The 24,218-nt window shown below is 37.1% G+C and overlaps 1 protein-coding gene across 5 annotated transcripts in view; it reads left to right on the top strand.

Annotated features, from left to right (window-relative positions):
* Positions 1 to 2,411: 2,411 nt before the first annotated feature.
* Positions 2,412 to 24,218, top strand: part of LOC131163808 (copper-transporting ATPase PAA1, chloroplastic) — a 134,989-nt gene continuing 113,182 nt past the window's right edge. For all 5 annotated transcript variants that reach the window (XR_009139135.1, XR_009139136.1, XM_058120576.1 and 2 more), the window contains exons 1-5: positions 2,412 to 3,014; positions 3,150 to 3,203; positions 11,758 to 11,911; positions 14,947 to 15,021; positions 15,125 to 15,402. Coding sequence is in view for 3 of the 5 variants with exons in the window: in XM_058120576.1 (XP_057976559.1) it covers positions 2,589 to 3,014; positions 3,150 to 3,203; positions 11,758 to 11,911; positions 14,947 to 15,021; positions 15,125 to 15,402 (987 nt within the window). In the remaining 2 variants the exon portion in view is untranslated. The remainder of the gene's footprint in view (positions 3,015 to 3,149; positions 3,204 to 11,757; positions 11,912 to 14,946; positions 15,022 to 15,124; positions 15,403 to 24,218) is intronic.

The following is a 24,218-nucleotide window of genomic DNA, read 5'->3' as shown; positions in this document are numbered from 1 at the left end:
AAAGTTCTCTACAAGTTTGCCTGAGCATATCATCAAGAAAACAAAGTTGGATATCATCCCTAGGTTGAGGTAAGACTTTATATTCAATATTCAGATTTTTGACAGTTGAAGAAAGTGATATGCGCATAAAAATACTGAATTTTAATTCTGCGAGTTTTTATTTTCAGGGTGTTGAGTTGAGAACCCTGTGGGTATGGGGAAGATTTTCTTAGGGGCTTTTCAGGAATCAGGTAGGGGGATAAACTAAGCTAGTTATGTTTTGAGAAAATGCTTATTTATATACTTAGCATTTGATTTACGAAAGATGTATATGTTTATATATATATTCTATATTTGCAAAATACTGTGAAAATGATCGTATGATTTAATATGTGAAAATTTATTGTGTGGCGTGAGTAAAAATGTTGTGAAATACTATTTTTTTTTTCTGGGAATATGGATGATATGGATTTTTATGATGGAAAACCGGCATATGGACCAAGATTTTTATATGATTTGCCAGTGTATGGGCTGTGTTATGGTTTGCCGGCGTATGGGCCATGTTATGTGATGTGATTTGCCAGCGTACGGGTTGTGCTATGGTTTGCTGGCGTATAGGCCATGCTATGTGATGTGATTTGCCAGCGTACGGGCTGTGCTATGTTTTGCCGGCGTACGGGCCGTGTTATATGACTGTTATTTGCTGGCGTACGGGCCGAGCTCTGATAAAATGTGTAATACCGGCGTACGGGCCGATGATTTTCATGGTATACGTATATATGCAAAATGATATGATTAATGTAAAAATTAATGATATGAGATATCCATGTATCACGGTTTTAGTATATGTATATGATATCAAAACCTGGTTGGCTTGGTTTAGGCTAGCACTTACACGGTACCGTTGCTATGTGTCCATGGTCTTCGTGATCATGATATCTGTGTTAACACCACTGTACGGAGTTGTTTGAGATTAGATGGTCGATGTGGTTATTTTCAAAAAGTGTGCTGTTATCGCCACTGGTGTACGGACCTACAGACTAGACTATTGACTTGGCAGTGGTCGGCCAACCATTGTCGGGTCCTGCCTTCGGGCCACACAACCCAGTCACGTGAGGGTAATACATGACAACAGCCAGCCTACCAGGGATGTTTTATGTTATTATTATGATATGTGATGAGATATGCTTATGAAATGCAGTATGTTCTGCCATGTTTTGATATACATATGTTTTCCTAGATTTGATAAACAGTTGAATATGATATGTATGGTATATGTAGAACACGATATACTCATGTTGTCACACACAAGTATTAGTTTATTTCCCTTACTGAGAGGTGTCTCATCCCTAAATTTCATAAATTTTTCAGGAGTCCCAGATAGGAGAGTGGGAAAAGCCCCGCTGACATAGTGTGGTTTATCTGCCCTTTTTGAATGGTAAATTTTTGGTAGGGATAATATGGTTTTGTGGGAATTGTTCCTAAATTTCATTTTTGGGATGTATATATGGAAGTACAGTGATTGTAGTAACTCTGGTACATTGTGATGTATGATATGATGGTATGAATATGATTGTACATTTTCTGCTGCGTAGGCTTCTGCTGTATGCTCTGATGTATCCCTGGTACCCACAAGTCCAGGTGGATTGTGACCTGCTGAGCTGGAATGTGAGATGTGTAGTATTAATTTTATGATGATATTATTATAAAAAAAAAAATGTGTGGAAAATGAGCAGGTCATGACAAAGACTTCTTATGACTTCTGACATTCTAAACTCTTAAGTTTCCATGCTTTTCTTTAGGCTCTCTTTCTTTGTCTTTCTTTGACTTCATCTTGTCTTTAAATTTTAAAATACTTTAAGTTTTTAGCAAGCCTTCTTTAACATCGATGTTCTTATAATCTTTAAGCTTTATTAGGACATCTTTAAATCCGTGTTTTGACTCTTTACGCTTCATATGATCATATTTCTTTGGAACACAAGTTTTGAATGATTTTTGTAAGCATTTGATCTTATATTCACATACTTGAGTCTTTAAATATCATTACTTAACCAAATATGTTAAATGCATCTTATTTGTTATCATCAAAATAAGATTTTAAACTTTATAAGATCAATAGACCATGTGTACTAAAAATGTTACTGACAAGTTTTTTTTAATCAGCTATGCCATTCCTATAATTAAAAAATGGTCCAACTAGTATTTTGTATTTAATGTATGCTGGATAGACTATCGTTTTTTGAAATGCTTCTATTTGGAAAAAAAAGGTTCACTTCAAACTATTTTCAAATAATTTATATTAAAAAATATTAAAATTTTAAAAAAATTCACGAGGCATGTGGTATTTATTTATTATATTAATTAACAAAATAAAAGGAAGCTGACTTCTTGAAGGGCAAATTCAAAGTTAAACAATAAAAGAAGCCCGCTCGGTCAACGGCACATCTCGAAAACAATATGCTCGGGCAGTGGGCACACTATTGACTATATCTATACGTTAGAAATCAGAGGCAGATCAGCTCAGAATTGAACGGCGTAGAAAAATCTACACACAGAAAGAGAAAATTTAAAACCCTGAATTTGGTCATCATTCTTAAAGGTTCTCTCTAATGGAGTCCACCTTATCTGCAACTACCAGAGCCCTCAATCCTACATCCACTTTTCTCATTTATCGTCTACAGCTCCATCTGCTCACTCCATGGTCGGTTCAATGCCTTCCCAGCCGAATCCTTTTCCGCAGGCTCAGTCGGTCCGTCTGCAGCGGCGCATTCGGCAGATCGAGCGGTTTCGCTTCGGTCAGGAGCCTGTGCACGGCGGCGCCTTCGGTGCGGTGCGTGTCGAGCCAGGCTGATTCATTTGCGTCCGCCGGCGGCGGCGGCGCTTGTGGCGGGGGTAGTGGAGCACATGGAGGCGGCGGCGGCGGCGGCGGCGGTGAGGGGGAGGCTGACGGCGGGAATGCGAGTTCGAAGGCTGGCGTGGGAGGGGGTGAAGCGGGGTCTGCTTTGTTCCCGGATGTGATAATTCTCGATGTCGGAGTATGCACTCGGTCTTTCTCACACACATTCTCTTTCTACGGATAAAGTGTGATATTTTTAATTTAATTTTTTTTCTTGCTGAACATATGGTGCTCATTTGCTCCTCTTCTTTGTCATCTTCTCTCCTCGTGGCAGGGTATGACATGTGGGGGATGTGCTGCGAGTGTAAAGAGAATTTTGGAAAGTCAAGTGAGTAATATTTGTTTTATTTTCGCATCACTCACATTTTTATCCGCTGCACAGGGTGTTTAATTGTTTCCTCTATCTTGAGCGGGGTATCGAGAAGATTGGAAGTGATTCAGATGAGACTTTTGTGTGGGTAGCAGTGAAGAAGAGTTTATAAATACCATTTAGTGGGATGGGGGGTCGTGAAAACTAGGCTGACTGGGGGCTGTGAGTGAAAAACTTTTCCAACTTCAACAAGGTTTTTTATGGTGGAGAATGAATAATTATGGAGGGGAATGGTAATGGCTAAGTATGTGTTGGACATTAATTGGTGGATGACTAAGGGGGGTAGGGCACCATGTAGAGGGGGTTTGTGGAAAAATATATGAAGGGGCTGAGAGTACTTCTTTTATCAAAGTCCTTCGAAGTTGGAAACAAGGAGTGAGTTCTTTTTTGGCATTATAGCTAGTGAGCGGACTGTGCTTTGAAAGAGCAATTTCTAGACTTATTTCTAGTCTGTAGTGAGAATAGTGATGAAAACATCTTGGCGGGCTCTTGTTTGCAATTTTAGAATAGTATAGGTGAGAGGACTGGGAATTGGAAATGTTCACTAATTTCTTTGAGTGCTTGTTTGTGACACTAGTTTATGGAGATGGGGGAAGATGGTGTGAGTGGAAGATTACACGAAGTGGCTACTTTGAAGTGAAATCTTTTGCATATCATAGATGGAGGGAAGAAATAAGGTGATACAATAACCCCACACACTATAAAAACATAAATACTAGTATTAATTTAAGATGTTCTTCGGGGATCCTGTGGAGGTTCGTTTCTTAGATTTATTCTCCCTTCATCCCTCAAACTAAACTTGAGGTAGGGAGGGGTTCACGTATCTATTTTTTTGAAGACTCTTGACTGGGGAATGTAGCTTTTTGCACTTCTTTCCCTTGCCTTTTTCGTTTGGGTGCGAAGAAAGATAGATCCATATCTGTCTTTTTTGGGGATCTAAGTAGTCTGAAACCCCATTTTAGGAGACATCTTAACGATAGGGAGATGGTGGAGTTGTCTTCTTTGTTCTTTATTGAATGGATGTAACCTTTCGTTGGGGAAGGGATGTTCGTTCATAGTCCTTGGATTAGTCGAGGGTGCATTCACCGCAAATGTTTTTTTGATTTCTTGATCCATTCTAACTCTTCATTTTTGCTCTATCATATTATATGGTAGGTCAAGGATCCCCCAAAAACTAAGGCTTTCACTTGCTTGGTTGTGCTTAATAAAATAAATACTAATAACTTGCTGTAAGGGGGCAGGCCTTGGATCAATGGTAAGGTTGCTCCTTTGTGACCGGTTGGTCACAAGTTCGAGTCCAAGGAAATAACCTCTTTGCATAAAAGCAGGGGTAAGGCTGCATAACTATGATGACCCTCCTCTACCCTTGCAAAGTGGGGAGTCTTGTGGCTTGGGGCACCCTAAATAACTTGCTGAAAATCAAAGGACCTTTGAAGGCTCTCTCTCTTGATATATGTGTGCTCTGTTTCGAGAACTTCGGGATAGTTTCTCATCTCCTTTTTGCATTGCGAATTTGCTTAAAGGATTTGGAGTAAGCTTTTTGGTATTGTGGGAAAGAGTTGGGTATGCCTTGCATCGGTGGAAGATTTATTAGCCATTTCTTTCAAAAGTTTTGTTGGAAGGAAGGATAGGGCTGCCTTACGGAAGTGTGGCATATTTGCAGTTTAATGGGGGATATGGATGCATCATAACACACAGATTTTCTCTTGGAAAAAATTAAATTGGGAGCTAGTTTGGGATAAAATTCAGTATTTGGCATCATTGATGCGCGTTGCTTTTGGTTTTTTCGAAGGGAATAGTTTCCAAATTCTAGGAGATTCAAAGAAATTGGAGGAATTGGTTGGCTTGTTGATTTTTTTCTCTTTTTGTTGTTTTTAGTTGTTTTCTTTGGTTTGTTTGAGATTTTCTTTGGGAGATGTCTCATTCTCCATCATGTAAATTCTTTTCTTATTAATGAAAGTTTCTTTTGCTATAAAAAAATAAAAATAAAAATAACAATAAAAATGAAAACATAAATACCCTAAGGTAGTGTTTGGGAGCTTAGATTTTGGCCTTGGATTTGGATCTGTAAGAAGTTGGATGAAACTCAACACAATTTTATGCTATGCTTTGTCCAAATCCAAACAAATCCAAATTCAAGGCCCAAAATCATGCTCCCAAACATAGGGTAAGTATCTTGGCAGCTACTTTAAAAATAAGTGTGCTAAAGGGCTTCAACAGTATGCCAACCCATGTGCAAAAAAAGAACAAAAAGGTCAAAAGACAAAAACCTCAAATTAGTCATTGAGGTTTCATGAAAAACTACAAGAACGGCAACAAAATAGAGTCTACAAGAAAGAGTCCTTAATCTTCTATGCTAAAAGTTCCTTTCCCTTGAAAGCCTGGTATTTCCTCTCCTCCAACTGCCCCAAAACAAATGGAGGGGAGCAATATTTATTTTTGATAAAAGAAGACAATATTATTAAATAAAAAAATCGAGAGCGAGAGTACATTAATTAGAGGACAAGTGGTCCTCCTCAAAAAATTGGAAAAGCAGGAAGAAACTATACTACAACAAAGAAAACTGAAAAAAAGTAGAAAAAATAATGCAAGTAGCCATTACAAAAGTGTTGCCCCCTAGTCGCTTATTAGGTTTGACAACGATGGACCCCAAGATGCGAAGGAGTGCACCCAAAAAGAGGTGAGGAAGTATGCTCCATCCCATAAAATTTGTGAACATGTTGAATGGCCTTTAAAGAGCCTAGCATTCCTCTCCTTCCACAAGGTACAAAGAATAGCGAAAATAGTTGCACACCGAAGAGCTCTACCATTTCTATTCTTTCCAAACCCATAAAGATGACCAAAACTAGTTTACCCCTAGGGGTGTAAGTGAGTCAAACTTATTCAGGAGCTACTCGGCCTCGAATCGTCCCCTAACCTGACTCAAATTCGAGTAGAGTTCGAGCTACTCGAGTATTTTAACGAGTCGAGTTCGAGCTTAGTAATAATACTAGTATTGAGTTTTGAGCCTAATCGAGCTTTTTAATTTTATTATTTTTATATTATATATGTTGTAATATATATATTTTATAAATATGTTTAGTATTATATATGTATTTAATATTAATTTATAATTGAGTCGAGCTTAATTGAGTCAAGCTCGAGTTTTATGAACTTGTAGTCGAGTCAAGTTCAAGTTTAACAATTATGAAGTCAATTGAGTTTGAATCGAGTTTTGAGCTTAATATTTTTGAGTTGAGTTGAGTTGAGTTCGAGTAAACTGTGTTGACTTGACTCGACTCAAATACACCCCTATTTTCCCCCTTCTCTAGAGCCACCCACTCTTCCCCTGCCAATTTCAAAGTGCACTTTACAATGCACAAAGAGATGGACATTCCTTTCTTTGCTTTCACTATCCATAATACACATGTAAGGTCTAAGATCCTTATGGAGCCTTCTCCTCTGAAGCAAATCATGTGTTAATCCTTTCTAGGATCATGGTCTAGACAAAGTCCTGAATCTTCCTAGGCACCTTAGCCCTCCAAAGGACGTGGTTCCTATGAAAAGAATTTGGAGTGTGGGGTTAACGGAGGGGAGAAATATTCTAAACATTATTTTTACTGTGATCAATACAGTTGAATCTTTGACTGTGAAAAGAAGAAATGCAATTTGATATCATTCATGCCTCATCAATCCACTGCCAAGTGCCAAATAAAGCCCCAGATTTCTCTCGTTGTTCTGCTGTGAAAAAGCTTATGGTTAGTCAATATGACATCATCCATGCCTCACCAAACCATTGCCAAAGGAAGCCCTAAATTTCTTTCATTCTGTGCTGAAAAAGCAAATGATTAGTGTTCTCTCTTGCTTCTTTGCACTTGTAGCACCAATTGGTAACAATAATATTTCCTTTTTGCTAAGAAGACATATTAGATAGAGAAAAGAGAAATTACAACCTAGACAAGGACAGAAGGTCCTAAAGAAATTTAAAAATAAAAAAAGAATAGCAAGAAAAATAAAAAATGAAATAAAACACTGACCCTCTTTGAACCCTTTTCTTGTAGTTCACCAAGCACTTCAAATTAGCTAGTTCACCTTCTTCGCCTTACTTTTATCGCCATCGAGTCAAACTTCATTTTTTTAGGATCAGACCAATAGCCATAAACCCATCTTATCCATCAGCTATGCAGCTATGCTTCTAAATCCTTCCAAAATCTCCTCCATAGGGATAGGCAGAATCACATCCTCACATTGTTGCTTATTATCCATTCCACCATCTTGAAGAATAGGAATCCTTCCAATTCTTCTATCATAGATGGATGCACATACAATAAATCCCCAAGTAAATCAGAAGAGTCAAAACCATATCCATAGTGTTCCCGAAGCTCATCCACAAGCACCCTCTATCACAATCAAACTCACTAAGGACTTCACTGCTGTTTTTTGAGAGATCCCTCGATTCACTCTTGTCTTTATCTTTGCTCCTCGTGACCCTTTTGAACATTTGGATCTTCCACCATACACAATTTTCCTTTTGTGCTTCCCTTAAAAACTTCAGCGTTTTTCCACCAGAATATCCTTGTTTCTTTTCAAATATTTTCCTCATTTTCTGATTCACTTGAATTGCCTTCCAACGAGCATAAACTTTGGATCCTTAAACTAGTCAAATATTTTTTGATTGGCAAAGAAAAGGTTCATTAAATGGCATCTAGGTGATGCTATCCAGGTACTAAAAAAACATAGAAAATCACTTGCCGGGTGTAAAAAAAAAATCAAGAATTATGAGAGAGTTGACCAAAAATATACCTCTATGCCTTCTGATCATAGTAGCAAGTCATCAGTCTTTAGTAGATGTATTAGAGAAAAAAAGGAAGAAAGAATGCAGCAAAAAGATGAAAAAGAAATTAGGGAGAATAAGATATCCTCCCAAAACAGAAGGAAACAACAAGACATAAAATCAAATAAAAGAAAGAAGTACAAATAGCTTTATTGAGCAAAGCAATCCGGCACTGTAAATTCTCCATTGGTGGATGCCGAAAGAAGCCATTTGCCAAACACCCACAAATATGCAAGAAACACCACTCCACTCCAAAACACACTAAGATAAGTAGTCACACTGTTAAAATTGATTAGTAGATTTTTCAAACTTGTTATAACTACAAAAAGCAAACCCTGGCATAAAAGAACTAATGTAATAAATTTCCATTTTTCTTTGGGGTAAATTGTGATGGAGGCATGGAGCTTGGCAAGATGTTCACTTGGATGATAATGTGAAAATTTGGTTCAACCCAAGATGTACCACATGATCTTCCAATTTAATCTTCTTGGTCATCATTTCTACAAATATTTTCATCTCTGCAATTGTTTCTTGGAAAAGAATTTTTTCGCTTCAGTATTTGTCTCCTATAAGAAATTTATCTGTAGCATGTTCGAGAGCTAACAATTGTTTCAATTCATTGTATATGCCAACAGGCCAACAATGACAAATAATCACTATTCCAACTGAAAATTTAGAAATAAATCAAAATTTTTTATTAGCATAAATAAGCATACATTTTAGAAACAAAAAGCATAGAACAATTTTTTTTTAAAAGAGAATATCATACATCAACAATCAAAGCATCATTAATCTCACCATACAACAAATAATGTAAGGCAAAACTTTTAGAAATATTCCAGCAACAAAGGTTTTCAGAAATAACAATAATTTTTGAAATGTTCCAACAACAAACTAGGAACTAAGAATAATTAGCTTGAAAGGAATATCGAAAAAAATAGAATAATGCAATGTTTATTTGGAGAAACATGATACTTTTTAATAAAATTGTTTGAAGAGAATATGTTATTTTAATAATTAGGTTGTGTTAATGGGGGTATTTTTGTCCTTAAGACTTTATAATTATTAATAATGTATAAGGGGGCGGACCTGGAGTTGTACATAGACTCCAGGAAACTGCTGCTCAGTTCTTTCCTCTCTTTTTCTCTTCTATCCTCTTCTCTTCTCTCCTCTTCTTCTCTCTTCCATCTCTAACTTTACAACGTGGTGCTAGAACTAGTTACCAGGAGGTCTTGGGTTCTAGTCTTGTTGCCCTCATTTATTTTGTGGTATTCAAAAAATTATTGCATTCCCTATAGTAGGTGTTATTTATCGTGTGTTTATCTCCCCATGTGCTATGGAGTTGCACATGTGGGGGACTGTTAAGGCTTGATATGCATTATTGGCCCACAACCTAATAGCTTAAGCTTTTTGGTAAAGTGGTAATCTAACAAACTACTTGTGCTGTTAAATCTGTCTTTGTTGGGTACTCAAGAACTCAGAAAGGATATAGATGTTTTGATCCTCACATTTGTAGGAAATATGTTAGTGCTGATGTCACTTTTTTTGAGGGGACACACTAACTTTCCAGCGTTGGGTCCTCCTTTGATTCCTTCAACGATTTATGGTCCCCCCCCCCCCCCCCCCTTGTGTTGATCTTCTTGTTCCTGCCCTTATTCCACTCAAGAAAACTTCCTGCCCCTCTTCCAAATATATTCATTACTGATCCAGAGAAACAATTGAAGATTGATGAATGATGGAAAGCAAGCACAGACAACATTGCTACCACTATGCATGCACCTCCTCTGCCCATCACTATTTTGACTTTTGGTTCTGGAGATACATCCCAATGTGACTTGGATTTTCCTATTTCTCACCGGAAATGTATTCAAATATGTGCTCAGAAATCCTTAGTTGCTTAACCTATTGCTTATTAATTTTCAGTTCTTCACCTTCATAGTCCTTTGCGTTCTTTTGCCCTGTCTATTTCTTCAATTTTTATCCTTCCTTGCATGTTGAAGCTCTTGCTAACCTTTGGCAGAAGCATGCAATGGATGTAGAAATGGATGCCTTGGCCACTTGAGGACATGGGACTTGGTGGATCTTCCTCCTAGTAAAGAGTTGGTTCGGTGTCGTTGCGTCTACACCATCAAATATCTTCCTGACAACTCTATCGAACGTTGTAAGGCTTAGTTGGTTGCCAAGAGGTACACACAAATGTATAGTATTGATTATTTTGGGACCTTCTTTCCGGTTGCTCAATTAATTTCTTTTCGTGTATTGATCTTGTTCGAAGAGAATACGTTATTTTCATAATTAGGTTGTGTTCATGGTGGTATTTTTGTCCTTTAAGAGTTTATTAATATTTATACATAAGAGGGCAGACTGGGAGCTGTATGTAGAATCCAGGAAACTGCTGCTCAGTTCTTTCTTCTCTTTTTATCTTCCCTCTTCTCTTTTCTCCCTCTCTTCTTCTCTCCTCCATCTCTAACTTTACAACATGGTATTAGGGCATTGATCTCCTCCTTCAAAAAGGATTTATATGAATTGGTTTTGATACTCTGTTTTTCGTTTTTTCCCTTATCCTCCCCTAATCAGTCCTCAAATATGATTTTCTGGTTGGTTTGAGAGTTTTTTAAGGACACCCTCCCTCTGGGTTAGGTTGTGCAGCATCCTTGGCTGGAAGCTGTGTTCTTTCATGGTGATTAGCTGATGTGAACTCAGTTATACTTTGTTTCTAGTATGTTACTGCTGCTGCTGTCCCCTATCACTCTGTTTGTGGTTTGCTGATGATGCTGTTTTGGTGATGTGTATTCGTCATTGATTGTTTGCAATCTTGTACCGATTGCTGGTTGGTTTCGATTGGTGTTCAAATATTTATTTCCTGTTCTTCTTTGCATTTGTTTCCAGTTGCTGCCAGCCGTAATGCTTGGAGCTGCTGCCAGGTTGTTTGTTAAATGCTTGCAGTACTTTGCTGTGGTCTGCCCTGTTCTTGGTGTTTAAGTAATTCCTTCTAGGATATTGTAAGCTCAGTTGTGTAGTCGTAGCTGTCTATCGAAGCTCTGGATTTTGGAGAGTTTGAAGTGTTGTAAGTTCTGGTTTTTTTTTTTTTTTTTCCCCTGGTCCTGAAAGTGCTGTTTGTGTTAGTGTGAGCTGCCTGACTCGAGGGTGGTGCTGTGGGGATGAGAGTTACCCTCAATGCTGGTGGAATGTGAGTTTAACACCCTTATTGTTCGAGTTTGGGTTCCTTAGTGACGACTTTAGTTGGTTCAAGGGTGTTCGAGCCATGGGACTTGACTAGTGGGTTAGACACTTGTGTTCCCTTGGATCAGGATGAGTAGGTGGGGGATGGACTTGGTGTAGTCTTGCCTCCGCGCAGGCATGACTCCTTGACACTTTGGGCTGATCTTGGCAAGGGTGGTTCCTTTTGGCCTTTGAGATCTCCTCGTCCGTGACACTTGGCAGATGGAAGTCATAAACCAACCACTTGATCCAATCATCCAAAGATTAAATTGTTAGGATTTGAGCTATACACGCGCTCAAGGCACACACACTCGAAACTTGACAGAGTTTGTGAATTAGGTGTAGAAGATTTTGATGAACTGTATGTTCTTAGATATTTCTTGATGTGTCTTAAATTTTGTTGTAATTTTTGGAAGAGGCTTTTGTATGTTATTTGAAAATATGGATATAATCTTTTATGTATTTTATTTATGGCAGCCACAAGTGTCTTCTGCCAGTGTCAATCTTACAACAGAGACTGCGATTGTATGGCCTGTATCTGAAGCCAAGGTTGTGCCTAACTGGAAAAAACAGCTAGGAGAGGCACTTGCAAAGCATTTGACTACTTGTGGATTTAAGTCTAATCTTCGAGGTAAGCATTTTATGGACAGCAAGTCTTTCATGAGAACCTCCTGGCCACATTTGCCCAGCAGGAAAAAAGAACCTGTTGTCATTAATATTATGTGTGTTTGTTATTGCTGCTGTTCATGATTTTTATGCTTTTTATCGTCCAGCACAAAATGTGCTTGGAATTATAAATCATATTCATAGTAGTGTGCTTTAGTTCCTTATGGTAAACACAATTGTAAAAGACAGAACTTATGTCTAAACATTTTCACAATCTTTTTTAAGTTTTTGATGTGCTCAACATGTTGATCTGATGCCAATGAAATTCTACCAGCAGTGTTTTTTACTGAGCAACATTCATATGTCAAACTTGAAAAAGTAATTCTAATTTTTTCTGAGTTTATTCACTCATATTTCAAGAAGAATTATAATAGAGAAGGATGGCTCATCTCTAAATGGTTGAACTATAAAAGATTTTGCATAGCATGCTTCTGCTTACCCTATTTTTACTAGTTCATAGTGTATTAGGACCATCCAGGTGGTGGATCCTTTGCCTCCATACACATCTCATGTGCATGGTCTTGTCTTCAAATAGAGGTAGCTGTTTATATATTGCATCTCAGTATTCGTCTATAAAAGTCAAACATTCGGAATGGTTGTCCATCTGTTAAATATTGTATGAAGTGTTTTGAAAAGTTCTCAGCCAACATTTTAAATTTCAAGTCTGGTTTAAAATTTGGTTTCCAGATTTAGTTTATTTCTGGCTATTTACATAATTAATGGACCAAGCATCCAATTTGCAGAAGATGTTTTAATAAGAAACGTCATCTGAATGTTTTTGTTTCCATTCCCCCTCCCTAAACCCAGTAAAAAAAAAAAAAAAAAAAAGAAGGAAAAACAATTTTAGCACCTTTAGGTTTCAGTAGACAGGCTTTCATGTGATTTATGTGAAGCTTGGTGGGTAATTGGCAGGTCAGGGAGCTAATGAAGGAGATATTTCATCATAGAAATGCAAAGGATTTCTTGTAAGGAGCAACCATACATATCTATGGTATGTCCCTGTGTCATTGGGTTTTTAATTTCATACCCTACTAATCTAATCTCCACAGATTTTTAGACCTAGAAGGTTAGGTTGAGATATGTCTAATCTAATAGTTTCTCCATCAATAGGTAAGTCTCAGCTGCCACTAGTGGAGGATTGGTCAGAGAGACATTTTTTCCTCGTGGAGCCCCTATATTTTGGTTAATTCACTGTTGTACAATCTGAATGTGGCAATTCGTTCGTGAAATTGGCCAGCTGAGGACCTCCATTCATTGAAGTTAAATGTATTGTTTACATGTGTAACAACATTTGGAGCAATGTTAATTCACATCATTTTGGACAATGTTGCTGTTGTGATTTTTCCTGCTTAGTTTTAGAGGGACATTCAGTGTGTTGTACTCTTTCAGTGGTTGTACGCAGAATATTCTTACATAGATGTCAGTTGTATTATTCATAGTGATTTGTGTAGAAATTGTACAAACTTCTGATGTAAGCTTTTAAGTTTGGAAAAAATTATTGTACTCTTTGGAGTCTCCTATTTGCAGCATGCTAAGTGTTCTATGGTTTTTGAAAGTACAGAAGTTATAGGACCATTGATAGTTTGTGCTTGCATGTATGTTTATGGACAGATTCTTTATTTCGTCCTATAAATTAGTTATGCTAAACACCTCAACTGCTTGTTAATTTTGTTTAAGCTTTCATGATTATTGGTTTTGTGGGAGGTTTGCGGCCCACTATTTTGATGAGAAATAATCTATAACTTGTGGCCATTACTTATCAGGGTATATTTGAGGCAAATTGAGTCAACACAGTGGGATACTTGAACTCGACTTGACTTGAAAATGTTGATCTTGATACTCAACTCAAACTCAGTTCTTAAAATTGTTGAGCTTTAACTCAACTTGGCTTCAAATTCTTAAAACTCGAGCTCGACTCAATTAAGCTCGATTCGACTATAAATTAATATTAATACGTGTATAAAGTATATATAATGTATATATAATATTAATTATGTGTAAAATATATATTTTGACTTATATGATATAAAAATGATAAAATATGAAAAGCTTAATTAGGCTTGCGAGTAGTGTTACAAAACTCAAACTCGACTCATTAAGCTACTTGAATAACTTGAACTCGAGTCGAGTCGAGTTAAAGAGCAAGTTGAGCCTGAGTATTAACAAATAGGCTTGACTTACTTACACCCCTAATTGCCATCTTAGTATTAGAGAAGTTTCTTATTCAAGTGGGCATTTTTTAAGAAGAATTTCAGTAGTTTATTTGTGCAACATAATACATTCCTTCAATTATATACTGAAAAGTGTGCACAGCATCTGTTTTGGCGTTTGGAGTCACTTGAAATTTTGCAAATTTCACTCTACTGCTACATATGAATATATAATTGTGAAATGTGACTTCAAACTCCTGTATTGTTGGGTTCATTAAAGTAGCCATTTGTAGAATTTGGAGGCCATAGTATCAATATATTGAGGGAATTTTTTATGATGGAATATGGAGGAATACGAATTACAATGTTGCATCATGTGTTGACCATCTATTGTCAATGTGGAGGAATATCTGCTATTTTTAATTACAATCAATCAGCTTATGGGTTCTTCATTTTTACTCTTGAATAAGATTAAATAGTTTTTCTTTATTCCCTAAAACTGCCATGGATGTCCAAATAGTATTTATAGGGACGTTAAGCTCCAATCTGTATCAAAGTTTATGGGCCTCCATGCTTTGTGTTGTGGTTTTAGTTTTGCTTCCACTTTCCATCCAATATTTCCCATTTCAAATGACTAGCTTTTGATGTAAAATAGTAACCTTGAATGAATCATCAAAACTGTCAGCCCCCACTGTAGCAACTAAAAATTTTCATTCACAGTTGTGTTAATTGATGTTTGTGTGATAAAATGGCTGGGTGGTTGTTTGTGTGCAGGTTTGGTGGAAGACAATTTACTTATTTTAATTGATGATTTGTGTAATAAAATGGCTGGGTGCTTGTTTATGTGCAGATTCCGTGGAAGACAATTTCCTCAAAGTTTTTGAAAGGAAGATGGAGGAAAAGAGTAGTCGCTTAAAAGAAAGCAGTATGCATTTGCTAACTTCTTTTTGAGTTGCAAAATAGCTTGTAAAATTCTATGTCTGATGACACATGCTGCAAACTGTGACCTTAATTTCACATTCTGACAGGTCGGGGCCTTGCTGTCTCTTGGGCTTTATGTGCTGTATGCATGTTTGGCCATCTATCTCATATCTTTGGAGCGAAGGCTTCATGGATACATGCAATCCATTCCACGGGATTCCATTTATCATTGTCTTTATTTACATTGCTTGGTCCTGGACGCCAACTTATTGTTGATGGTCTAAAAAGCCTTCTCAAGGGGACTCCAAACATGAATACTTTAGTTGGTCTTGGGGCGTTATCATCATTTGCTGTCAGCTCATTGGCTACCTTAGTACCAAAGCTGGTAATAACCATTCCTAGATGGCTAGATCTAATGTAATTAATGATTCTTAGCTCTATCTTCTCAAAAAAAAAAAAAAAAAAACTATCTCCTATGTGGTTGCAGTTCCATTAATTTAGTGCCGTTGCATTCTAGTAAAATAAATGCATTGCACACATCATAATATATGGGTTGATTTGAGATAGTTGATGCTTCAATTTGATGGTTTGGGATACTCTTATCAGCTCTGAATATAAGTAAGCAGTTAATTTTTGTCCCTCTCAGCTAGGTCTTTGCTTTGATTATTGTATTTTTTTATGCCAAAAATGGAAGACATTTTAAGTCCATTCTGTGGAAAAAAAAATGTAGAGCATTAGAATTTGGAGAAACATGGAATGGTTTGGAATAGGAAATTTAAATGCAATGATATGCTTGCAAATTTCTAAATGATTCGATTGCATGGAGATGGACATTTGGCATTGTCCGCATGGATTCACCACAGGATGCATGTGCTAGATGGGGGACAAAAGTCCTCATCGTACACTTTTTATTTATTTATTAGTTATTACAGTCCTTCAGTGATGTTGAAATGAAAAACGACATTGTCCTCCTGTAACCCTTCCTGGGATAGTCATTTGGATAGTTTATTGCTTTCCACTGAGCGGGAGGATGTATTTTTAATATATAAATCTTGATTTTAGTTAGTCTAGTCTCAGATCACTTTACCTGTTTCGTTTTCCTTTTATTTTTAGATAAGTTTTGGAATCTTCTAGATTTAGGAGGGGTTCCACTTTTTCTGAGTTTTATGTGGCTTGCTCACCCTTCTTTTCATTTTTTTATTGAGGAGAGTTAAGAGGAAGTGAAAACTGCCTTTGGGAAGGGTGGGAGTGTTTTAGGTTTATGAAGAAATTGGAACACCCTAAGCATGGTTTTGAAGATATGGAAAGTGGCTGTGTTTGAGGGATGTGGGGATTAGGGAATATCTTCGGTGAGATGGGGGATGTTGATCTTTTGAAGTGTATGGGTCTCTTTTGGAGGACTAGGTTTTGAGATCAGTATCTCTTAAGAATGAGTTTGCCGACCCCGCCTGGTGGGACTTAAGTATTGTTTGTTGTTGTTGTATCTCTTAAGAATGAGTTGGGGGACTTCTTGTTGAAGGAAGGTATGAGTTGGAGGTAAAAAGGTTAAGTTAGATGAGTCAGGGAGGGGATTGTAATACACAGATTTTTCATTGAGTAGCTCACGGTTGGCAGAGGGAGAATGTGATTACCGAATTGGAAAGTAGTGGTGGAAATGTTAGAGATCTAAATGTGATCATAGATTGTTATTGCTACTTCTACTACTACTACTACTTTAAGGAATCTTTAATCAGCGGAAGTTAAGTGTAGACCTATGATTGAGGGTTTGGGCTCTTTCACATGAGAAGTTGGTGTTATAGGAGAGGCCTTTTAAGGAGATTATGAAGACAGTTTTTGGCATGGGTAGGGAGAAATTTCTGGGGCTGGATGGGTTTATTTTGACTTTCTTTTACTAGTGTTGGAACTTGGAAGTTGGAACATGGTTGAAGTTGATTTATTTTTTAAGGAATTTTATGATAATGGGGTGATTGTAAAAGCATGGATTCCACTTTCATCATCTTAGTTTGTGAAAAAGGATCATTCTATTAGGGTTAATGGTTTTAGATCTATTAGTTTGACTTTGAAGTTTGACCAGAAGTGTTCATTTGCTTGTTGACAATGTTCTTGCTGATTTGGCTATAGGTGGTTTTAAGACTGTCTAGTTTTCACTCTGCGTTTGTTGGTGGGAGGCAAATTTTGGATGCCGTTCTTGTGGTTAATGAGGTTGTTGATGATGTTAGGAGGAGAAAAAATAAAAGTCTAGTGTTTCAGCTAGACTTTGAGAAGACCTATGACTGGGTGAATTGGAGTTTTTTCTGGATAGTGTTTTAGATAGGAAGGGATGTGGGTTGAGATAGAGAGGTTTGATTGAGGTTTGTCTTTCTTCTGCATCATTCTGTGTGATCATAAATAGAGAACCTAGGATTTGGTTTTCAGAGTCTAGGGGAATGGGGCAAGGGGATGTGGTTTTTTTTTTTGATAACAAAAGAAGATGGCTTCACTAAAATAGAACGAATGTACCGAAAGGAGAATAAGAAATCCTCCTAAACAGAACAGAAAAAGTAAAAGTTAGAAAAAAGAAAGGACAAAACATCAATAAAACCAATAAAGATAGCCGATCCCATTGTATGTCAGAGAAGCACTCCTTTAAAGCACGCCAAACCAACACAAAAATTCAAGCTAAATATTGAATCTGATCCCATAAAGAAGAGACATTCAGCTTCTTCCCAGAAAAATACGTGCATTATGTTCTAATCATAAAACTCACAATTCTGCAAAAACTGCAAATCTCCATAGCAAGGTCTTAAATTTCAATTTCGACTCAAATTTCGAAGCTCCAAAAGAACGGAAATTTTGACGGAAATTTCGATTTCAATGTCAATTTCGATTTCGATTTGAAAAAATAACGGAAACTAGTAGTAAAGCATGGAATTCTTTGTGAAACTTTAGAAATGGTTAACAGATATAATAATATAAGTTTTAAGACTAATATATTACAAATTAAATACATCTATATTTTGTATAGGGTGGAAAAGTTGTAAAATAGTATGTGTATCAAACATGTTTGTAAGATAATGTACATTAAACAGATTCAGTTAATGCAAATGAAATTCATAATTCATTTAAATATTATTTATTATACAAATATTGATAATTTAGACATGAATGGTTAAATAAAATATTACTATAAGTTTATTTTTTCATATAATTTCAAAAGCACTTGTGGTAACCTTTTGTTTCAATAAAATAAATTAAAAGAGAAATTTCACTTCACTCTTGAATCTCTCGTTTGAATTTCAACGAAATTTCATTGTGTAGTTAAAATTTCGACAAATTTCACTAAAATTTCGAGGTTTCGATAAATTTCGGATGATTCGTTGAGATTTTGACGGAAATTATGCAAGACGGAAATCGACTGCCATTTCGATTTCAAGGGTGACGGAAATCGGAAATTTCCGACAATTTCGTAGAAATTTAAGACCATGCTCCATAGTGCTTAAGCATCCTTCTCGTACCAAAGTTATAAAAAGAGAGAATCAAAAAATTCTCCACTGAGTTAAGGAAAACTCAACTTTCTCCCAAATTCCAATAAACCAAAAAGTTTGTTCCACATTTTCCAAGCAAAATCACATTGCAAAAACAAATGAGAAGCTGCTTCTGAATTGTTAAAGCACAAAAGCACAAATCTAGAGAAAGTGCATTTGAAGGTCACCTGCCCTGCAATATATTACTGATGTTAACTCAATTAAGCACAACCAACCAGATAAAAGCCTTGACTTTTGGAGTAACTTTGGCCTTCCAAATTTTTTTGTGGAGTGTAAAGGAAAAATTAACTCTAGTCAAAAGATCACAAAAAGTTTGCAAGAACTTGAAGAATCCAAAGACCAAGGATGACTATCCGCCCCAAAGGGGAGATGACAATTATCCAACACCAACAATAAAGAAGAAAGATCATCCGCCTCCCTGTCATTAAGAGGCTTGTGAAAGTGGAAATCCCAAGAAGACAAAGAACCATCTAAAACCAAAAAAGAAGAAATAACAGCATTAGGGGCAAAGGCATCTATTATCTCCCCTCCCCCCCTTTTTCTTGTATCTTCTTCTTCTTGTTTGAAATTTGAAATTCCCTGGTGTTCGGTGATACCGTTTTTTTGTTCATGTCTAGGATGACTTGTGTAGCACTATCTGCATAACATAATTAAAAGTGTGTATTGGCAAGAATGCATTGGAAGAAATTAAGAGTGAAATTGGATACTATACTCTGTCATATGTTTAGATATGTCTAATAATGAGTGGTGTGTGAAACTTATTTACAACTAATAGGAATGTGAAATGGACATTTTGAAATGGTTAGCTTGTTCTAATAGAATGAATTATCGTGATAATACATACCATCATCCATCTTTATACTTGAAACATAGTACAATTATTTTTTCTATGACAAATTTACTTATAGGAATGTGAAATGGACATTTTGAAATAGTTAGCTTGTTCTAATGTAATGAATTATCATGATAATACATACCATCGTCCATATTTATACATACATAGTACAATTATATTTCTATGACTAATTTTCCATGTTGAATGCTGTTAGAATACCACTTTACCTAAAATCTTAAGCTATTAGGTTGTTGGCCAACAATGCATATCAAGCCTTAAACAAATTCATTTGTCCGCCATACAACAACAATAAACCAAGCATTAAATTTAAGTCCCAAGTTGGGGTTGGCTATATGAATTCTTTTCCACAATTTACATGATCATGGGCAATTTCCTTCGACAATTTAAGGGCTATAAATCCTCACTCGCCACCTCATTCCAAGTTATTTTAGGTCTATAGCATAGTTATTAGAATCTCATGATTCATGATTCGATTCATATGATTCGTATCAATTTCACACCAAATCAATTTGAATCTTACTAGCAAATCTAAAACCAACTGAATTGTTGCCAAATCTATTGATTCACACGATTCTATACCTATCATATCTCGACAAACCTAACTAGTTTGAGATGTTAAGATTTGATTAAAATGAATGACCTAACTTGAAGATAGGTCTCTTCCTCCATTTATAATACAAATTAAATACATTCTAATGACAATAATACCTTTACTAACTCTCACTAATTAACATACTAACACACTCAATAATAATAATACTAAAAGACATATATAACCTCTAACTCTCCCCCTCAAGTCAGAGCATAAATTTCATATGCGCCTAGCTTGTTACAAATGAATGTAACACGAGCACCCCCTAACGCTTTGGTAAACAAATCAGCAAGTTGCATGCCCTACTTCATATAAGCAGTTGTAGTGAGTTTCTGTACAAGTTTCTCCTGAACAAAGTGACAATCAACTTCAATGTGCTTCGTCTGCTTATGAAAGACCGGGTTGGAGGCAATATGAAGAGCATCTTGATTATCACACATCAACTTTATAGGCTGAGAATGCGAAAAACCCAATTCTTCCAACATGTTCTCAACCAGACAAGTTCTCAAGCAGTGTGAGCCATAGCTCTATATTATGATTCAGCACTTGACCTTGCCACCACAATTTGTTTTTTACTCTTCCAAGAAACCAAATTACCACCAATCAAGATACAATACCCACTGGTGGATCTTCGATCTGAAGGTGATCCAGCCCAATCTGCAACTGTATATCCATGGATATAAGTGTGACCCTGATCATGATATAAAAGACCTCTCCCAGGTGCACTTTTGAGATATCACTAGATGCGAATTACTGTGTCCCAATGACTTGTCCTCGGAGAATCTAGAAATTGACTCACAACCCTTGTTGCGAAAGATATATCTGGGCAAGTAACTGTGAGATAATTCAACTTTCCAACAGGTCTTCTAGTATTGACCAGGATTAGGTAGCAAATCACTAATTTCTGACATTAACTTGCTGTTAGGGCCCATGTGTGTATCAACCAGTTTGGATCCCAACAAACCAGTTTCATCCAACAGATAAAGAACATACTTCCTTTGTGACATAACAATTCCGGTACGAGATCTAGATACTTCTATACCTAAGAAGTATTTCAATGGTTCCAAATCCTTGGTCTGAAATTTAGTGTGTAGAAAAAGTTTGAGACTCTGAATACCTTTATGGTCATCTCCTGTAATAACAATATCATCCACATAAATAACAAGAAGGATCCTACTCGATGAAGTATGATGATGATAAAACACGAAATGATCCACAACACACCGTCGAAGACCAAACTCAAGTACTAAAACACTAAAACGACCAAACCATGCTCTGGGAGATTGTTTTAAACCATATAAAGCCTTCTTGAGCCGACACACTAAGCCTGACTCCTCCTGAGCAACAAACCCAGGTGGTTGCTCCATATAAACCTCCTCCTCAAGGTCAGCATGCAAGAAGGCATTTTTCACATCTAGTTGATGCAGATGCCAGTGAAAAGTAGTAGCCAAGGAGATAAACAGACGCACTGATGTGAGTTTGGCAATTGGAGAAAAAGTATTAGAATAATCTAGACCATACACTTGAGTGTATCCTTTAGCGACAAGACGAGCCTTTAGATGAACCATAGAACCATCAGGGTTGACTTTAATAGTGTAAGCCCAGTGACAACCAACCATAGACTTGTCAAGAGGAAGAGGTACCAAGTTTGAAGTACCATTGTCATGTAAAGCGTTCATCTCTTCAACCATAGCATCCCTCCACCCAGAATGGGCTAAGGCTTCCGAAACAGATTTAGGAAGGGTAGTAGATGATAGAGCAGTAACAAAACTATAATAGGAGGGTAATAAGGAGTCATAACAAAAATACTTGGAAATGGGGTGTTGAGTACATGTGCGTTTACCTTTCTAAACAGCAATAGAAGGATCAACATCATGGGAAGTATGATCATCAGACGAGGAAACCAAAGGCGTGGTAGTAGAAGCTAAAGGGGACTCTCCACCTTGGAGCCACCGTCGTGAATACACCTGCAAATCAGGATGATCAAGACAATGAGAAGGACTCGAACTACATGGAGACTCATATGGTTGGTTAGGCAAGGACAGCGACATAGAATATGGAAGACTAGGCAAAGGAAGAGACTCATTGAGCTCAGAAGCACTCAGTGATTGGGTATAGTAAGGTGTAGACTCAAAGAAGGTAACATTTGCTGAAACAAAGGAGCAATGCAACGCAGAACTATAACAACAATATCCCTTTTGAGTATATGAGTAGCCCAAAAAGACACATTTTATAGCACGAGGATCCAACTTATCCATTGCAGGAGTTAGTTGATGAACAAAGGACACACACCCAAATATACGAGAAGGAAGAGAAAATAAAGGTGAATTAGGAAATAGAATGGAGAAGGGAATTATGCCACTAAGAACAGAGGATGATATTCTGTCGATCAGCACTTTAGGATCATGCATTTGATATAGTTAGGTCAAGTGCAAGTGATCAAGATGTCTATTTTTCCGCTCTGCAACTCCATTTTGTTGAGGAGTGTGGACGCAAGATGATTGATGAACAATACCAAATTGAGTCATAAAAGTAGTGAATTGTGCACTGAAAAACTCTTTAGCATTATCACATGGAGGCGTTTGAATTGGTAAACCAAATTGGGTCTTTATTTCAGAACAAAAGGCACAAAATACATGATAACTCAGAACGATCTTTTATTAAATGTAACCAAGTCATTCTTGAATAATCATCCACAATGATTACAAAGTACTGGAAACCCAACTTGGACATGACCGTACTAGGACCCCAGACATCTGACTAAACTAACATAAAAGGGCTTGCAGCCCATTTATTGACTTGGGAAGTGAAAGAAACAAGATGGTGCTTTCCCAATTGACAAGTCTCACAATCGAATTAGACACAAAACTCAAACTAGGAACAAGACATTTTAACTTTGTCAATGAAGGATGACCTAGGTGACAACGAATTTGAAAAGGTGTGGCAGCAACAGTGTAGGTGGTAGAAGGAGATGGCGGTTCAAAGTGATAGAATCCACCAGCTTTACGCCCTCCACCAATTGTCTTCTTCGTCTTCAAATCTTGAATAACTACATAATTAGAGAAGAATGTCACTGAACAATTCATGGATTTAGTAATTTTGTTAACGGACATAAGGTTGAAAGGAAATATAGGACTATATAAAACCGAAAGAAGAGAAATAGAAGAAGTGGGATTTATAGTCTTAATTCCCTTGACTGCAGTAGTAGATCCATAAGCAAGAGCAACACAAGGTAAATTTGCAGGATATTTAAGAGGGGAGAAAAAGCTAGGTATGCCTGTGATATGATTAGTGGTTGCAGAGTCTATGACTCAAGGACTAGGACAAGAAGTAGTGGATGATAGACATACTGTTTGATTACCTATTTGGGCAAGAGATGCAATGGGAAGAGAAGCTATCTGTGACTCTTGATATTGCTGGAACATGGAATACTCTTCCTTTGACATAGTTATAGTATGTTGTCCCCCACTCGACCCCAAAGGTGAGGAGTGGTGGTAGCTACATTGGCTGCCCCCAAAGGTATGAAGTTAGTGGTGGCTGCATTGGCAACATGTGAAGGTTTGCCATGAAGATCCCAACACTGCTCAATGGTATGATTACTTCACCCACAATGAGTGCACCTGTGAGGAATACCTTTGCCTCGTTTGTCTCTACCACTATGACCACTCAAACGACCACGATAACTTTTGCAGTTATTTGGTAGAAAACTAGAGTCACCCTATGTAGCAAATGCTGTCCTCTCAAAGCCAGATGCAAGAGTAGGAGAATGTGTGCCAAAGGAAGCACGGACACAAGAATAAACATCGGCAAATGATGGCAGCTTGACACTACTGAGTATCTGAGACCGAACTGCCTCAAACTCAGGCCTTAAGCCTGCTAGATCACGAAGAACTGTCATCTGCTCCCTCTGCTTCTGCATCTCATGAACATCGGCAGTTATAGGTTGCATGACATTAAGCTCCTCACAAATACACTTTATCTCTCCAAAATAATCTGCAATACTCCTATCTCCTTATTGTAACTGAAAGTATTCTTGGGATAAATCATACTTATGTGTAATGTTATTGGAGTATAGAAATTTGACATAATCCCAAATCTCCTTGCACGTATCTAGATGCATACACATCCGTGCAATCTGTGGCTCTATTAAATTCCATAAAAAAGAAACAATCAAGGCATCTTCCTGAACACACATGTCTTTTCTCTTCTCATAAGAAGAATTAGATTGG

The sequence above is a fragment of the Malania oleifera genome, chromosome 9 (assembly GCF_029873635.1).
Source record: "Malania oleifera isolate guangnan ecotype guangnan chromosome 9, ASM2987363v1, whole genome shotgun sequence".
Lineage (NCBI taxonomy): Eukaryota > Viridiplantae > Streptophyta > Magnoliopsida > Santalales > Ximeniaceae > Malania > Malania oleifera.
Note: the sequence above shows the minus strand (reverse complement) of the source record. Positions and strands in the feature narration are given on the sequence as shown.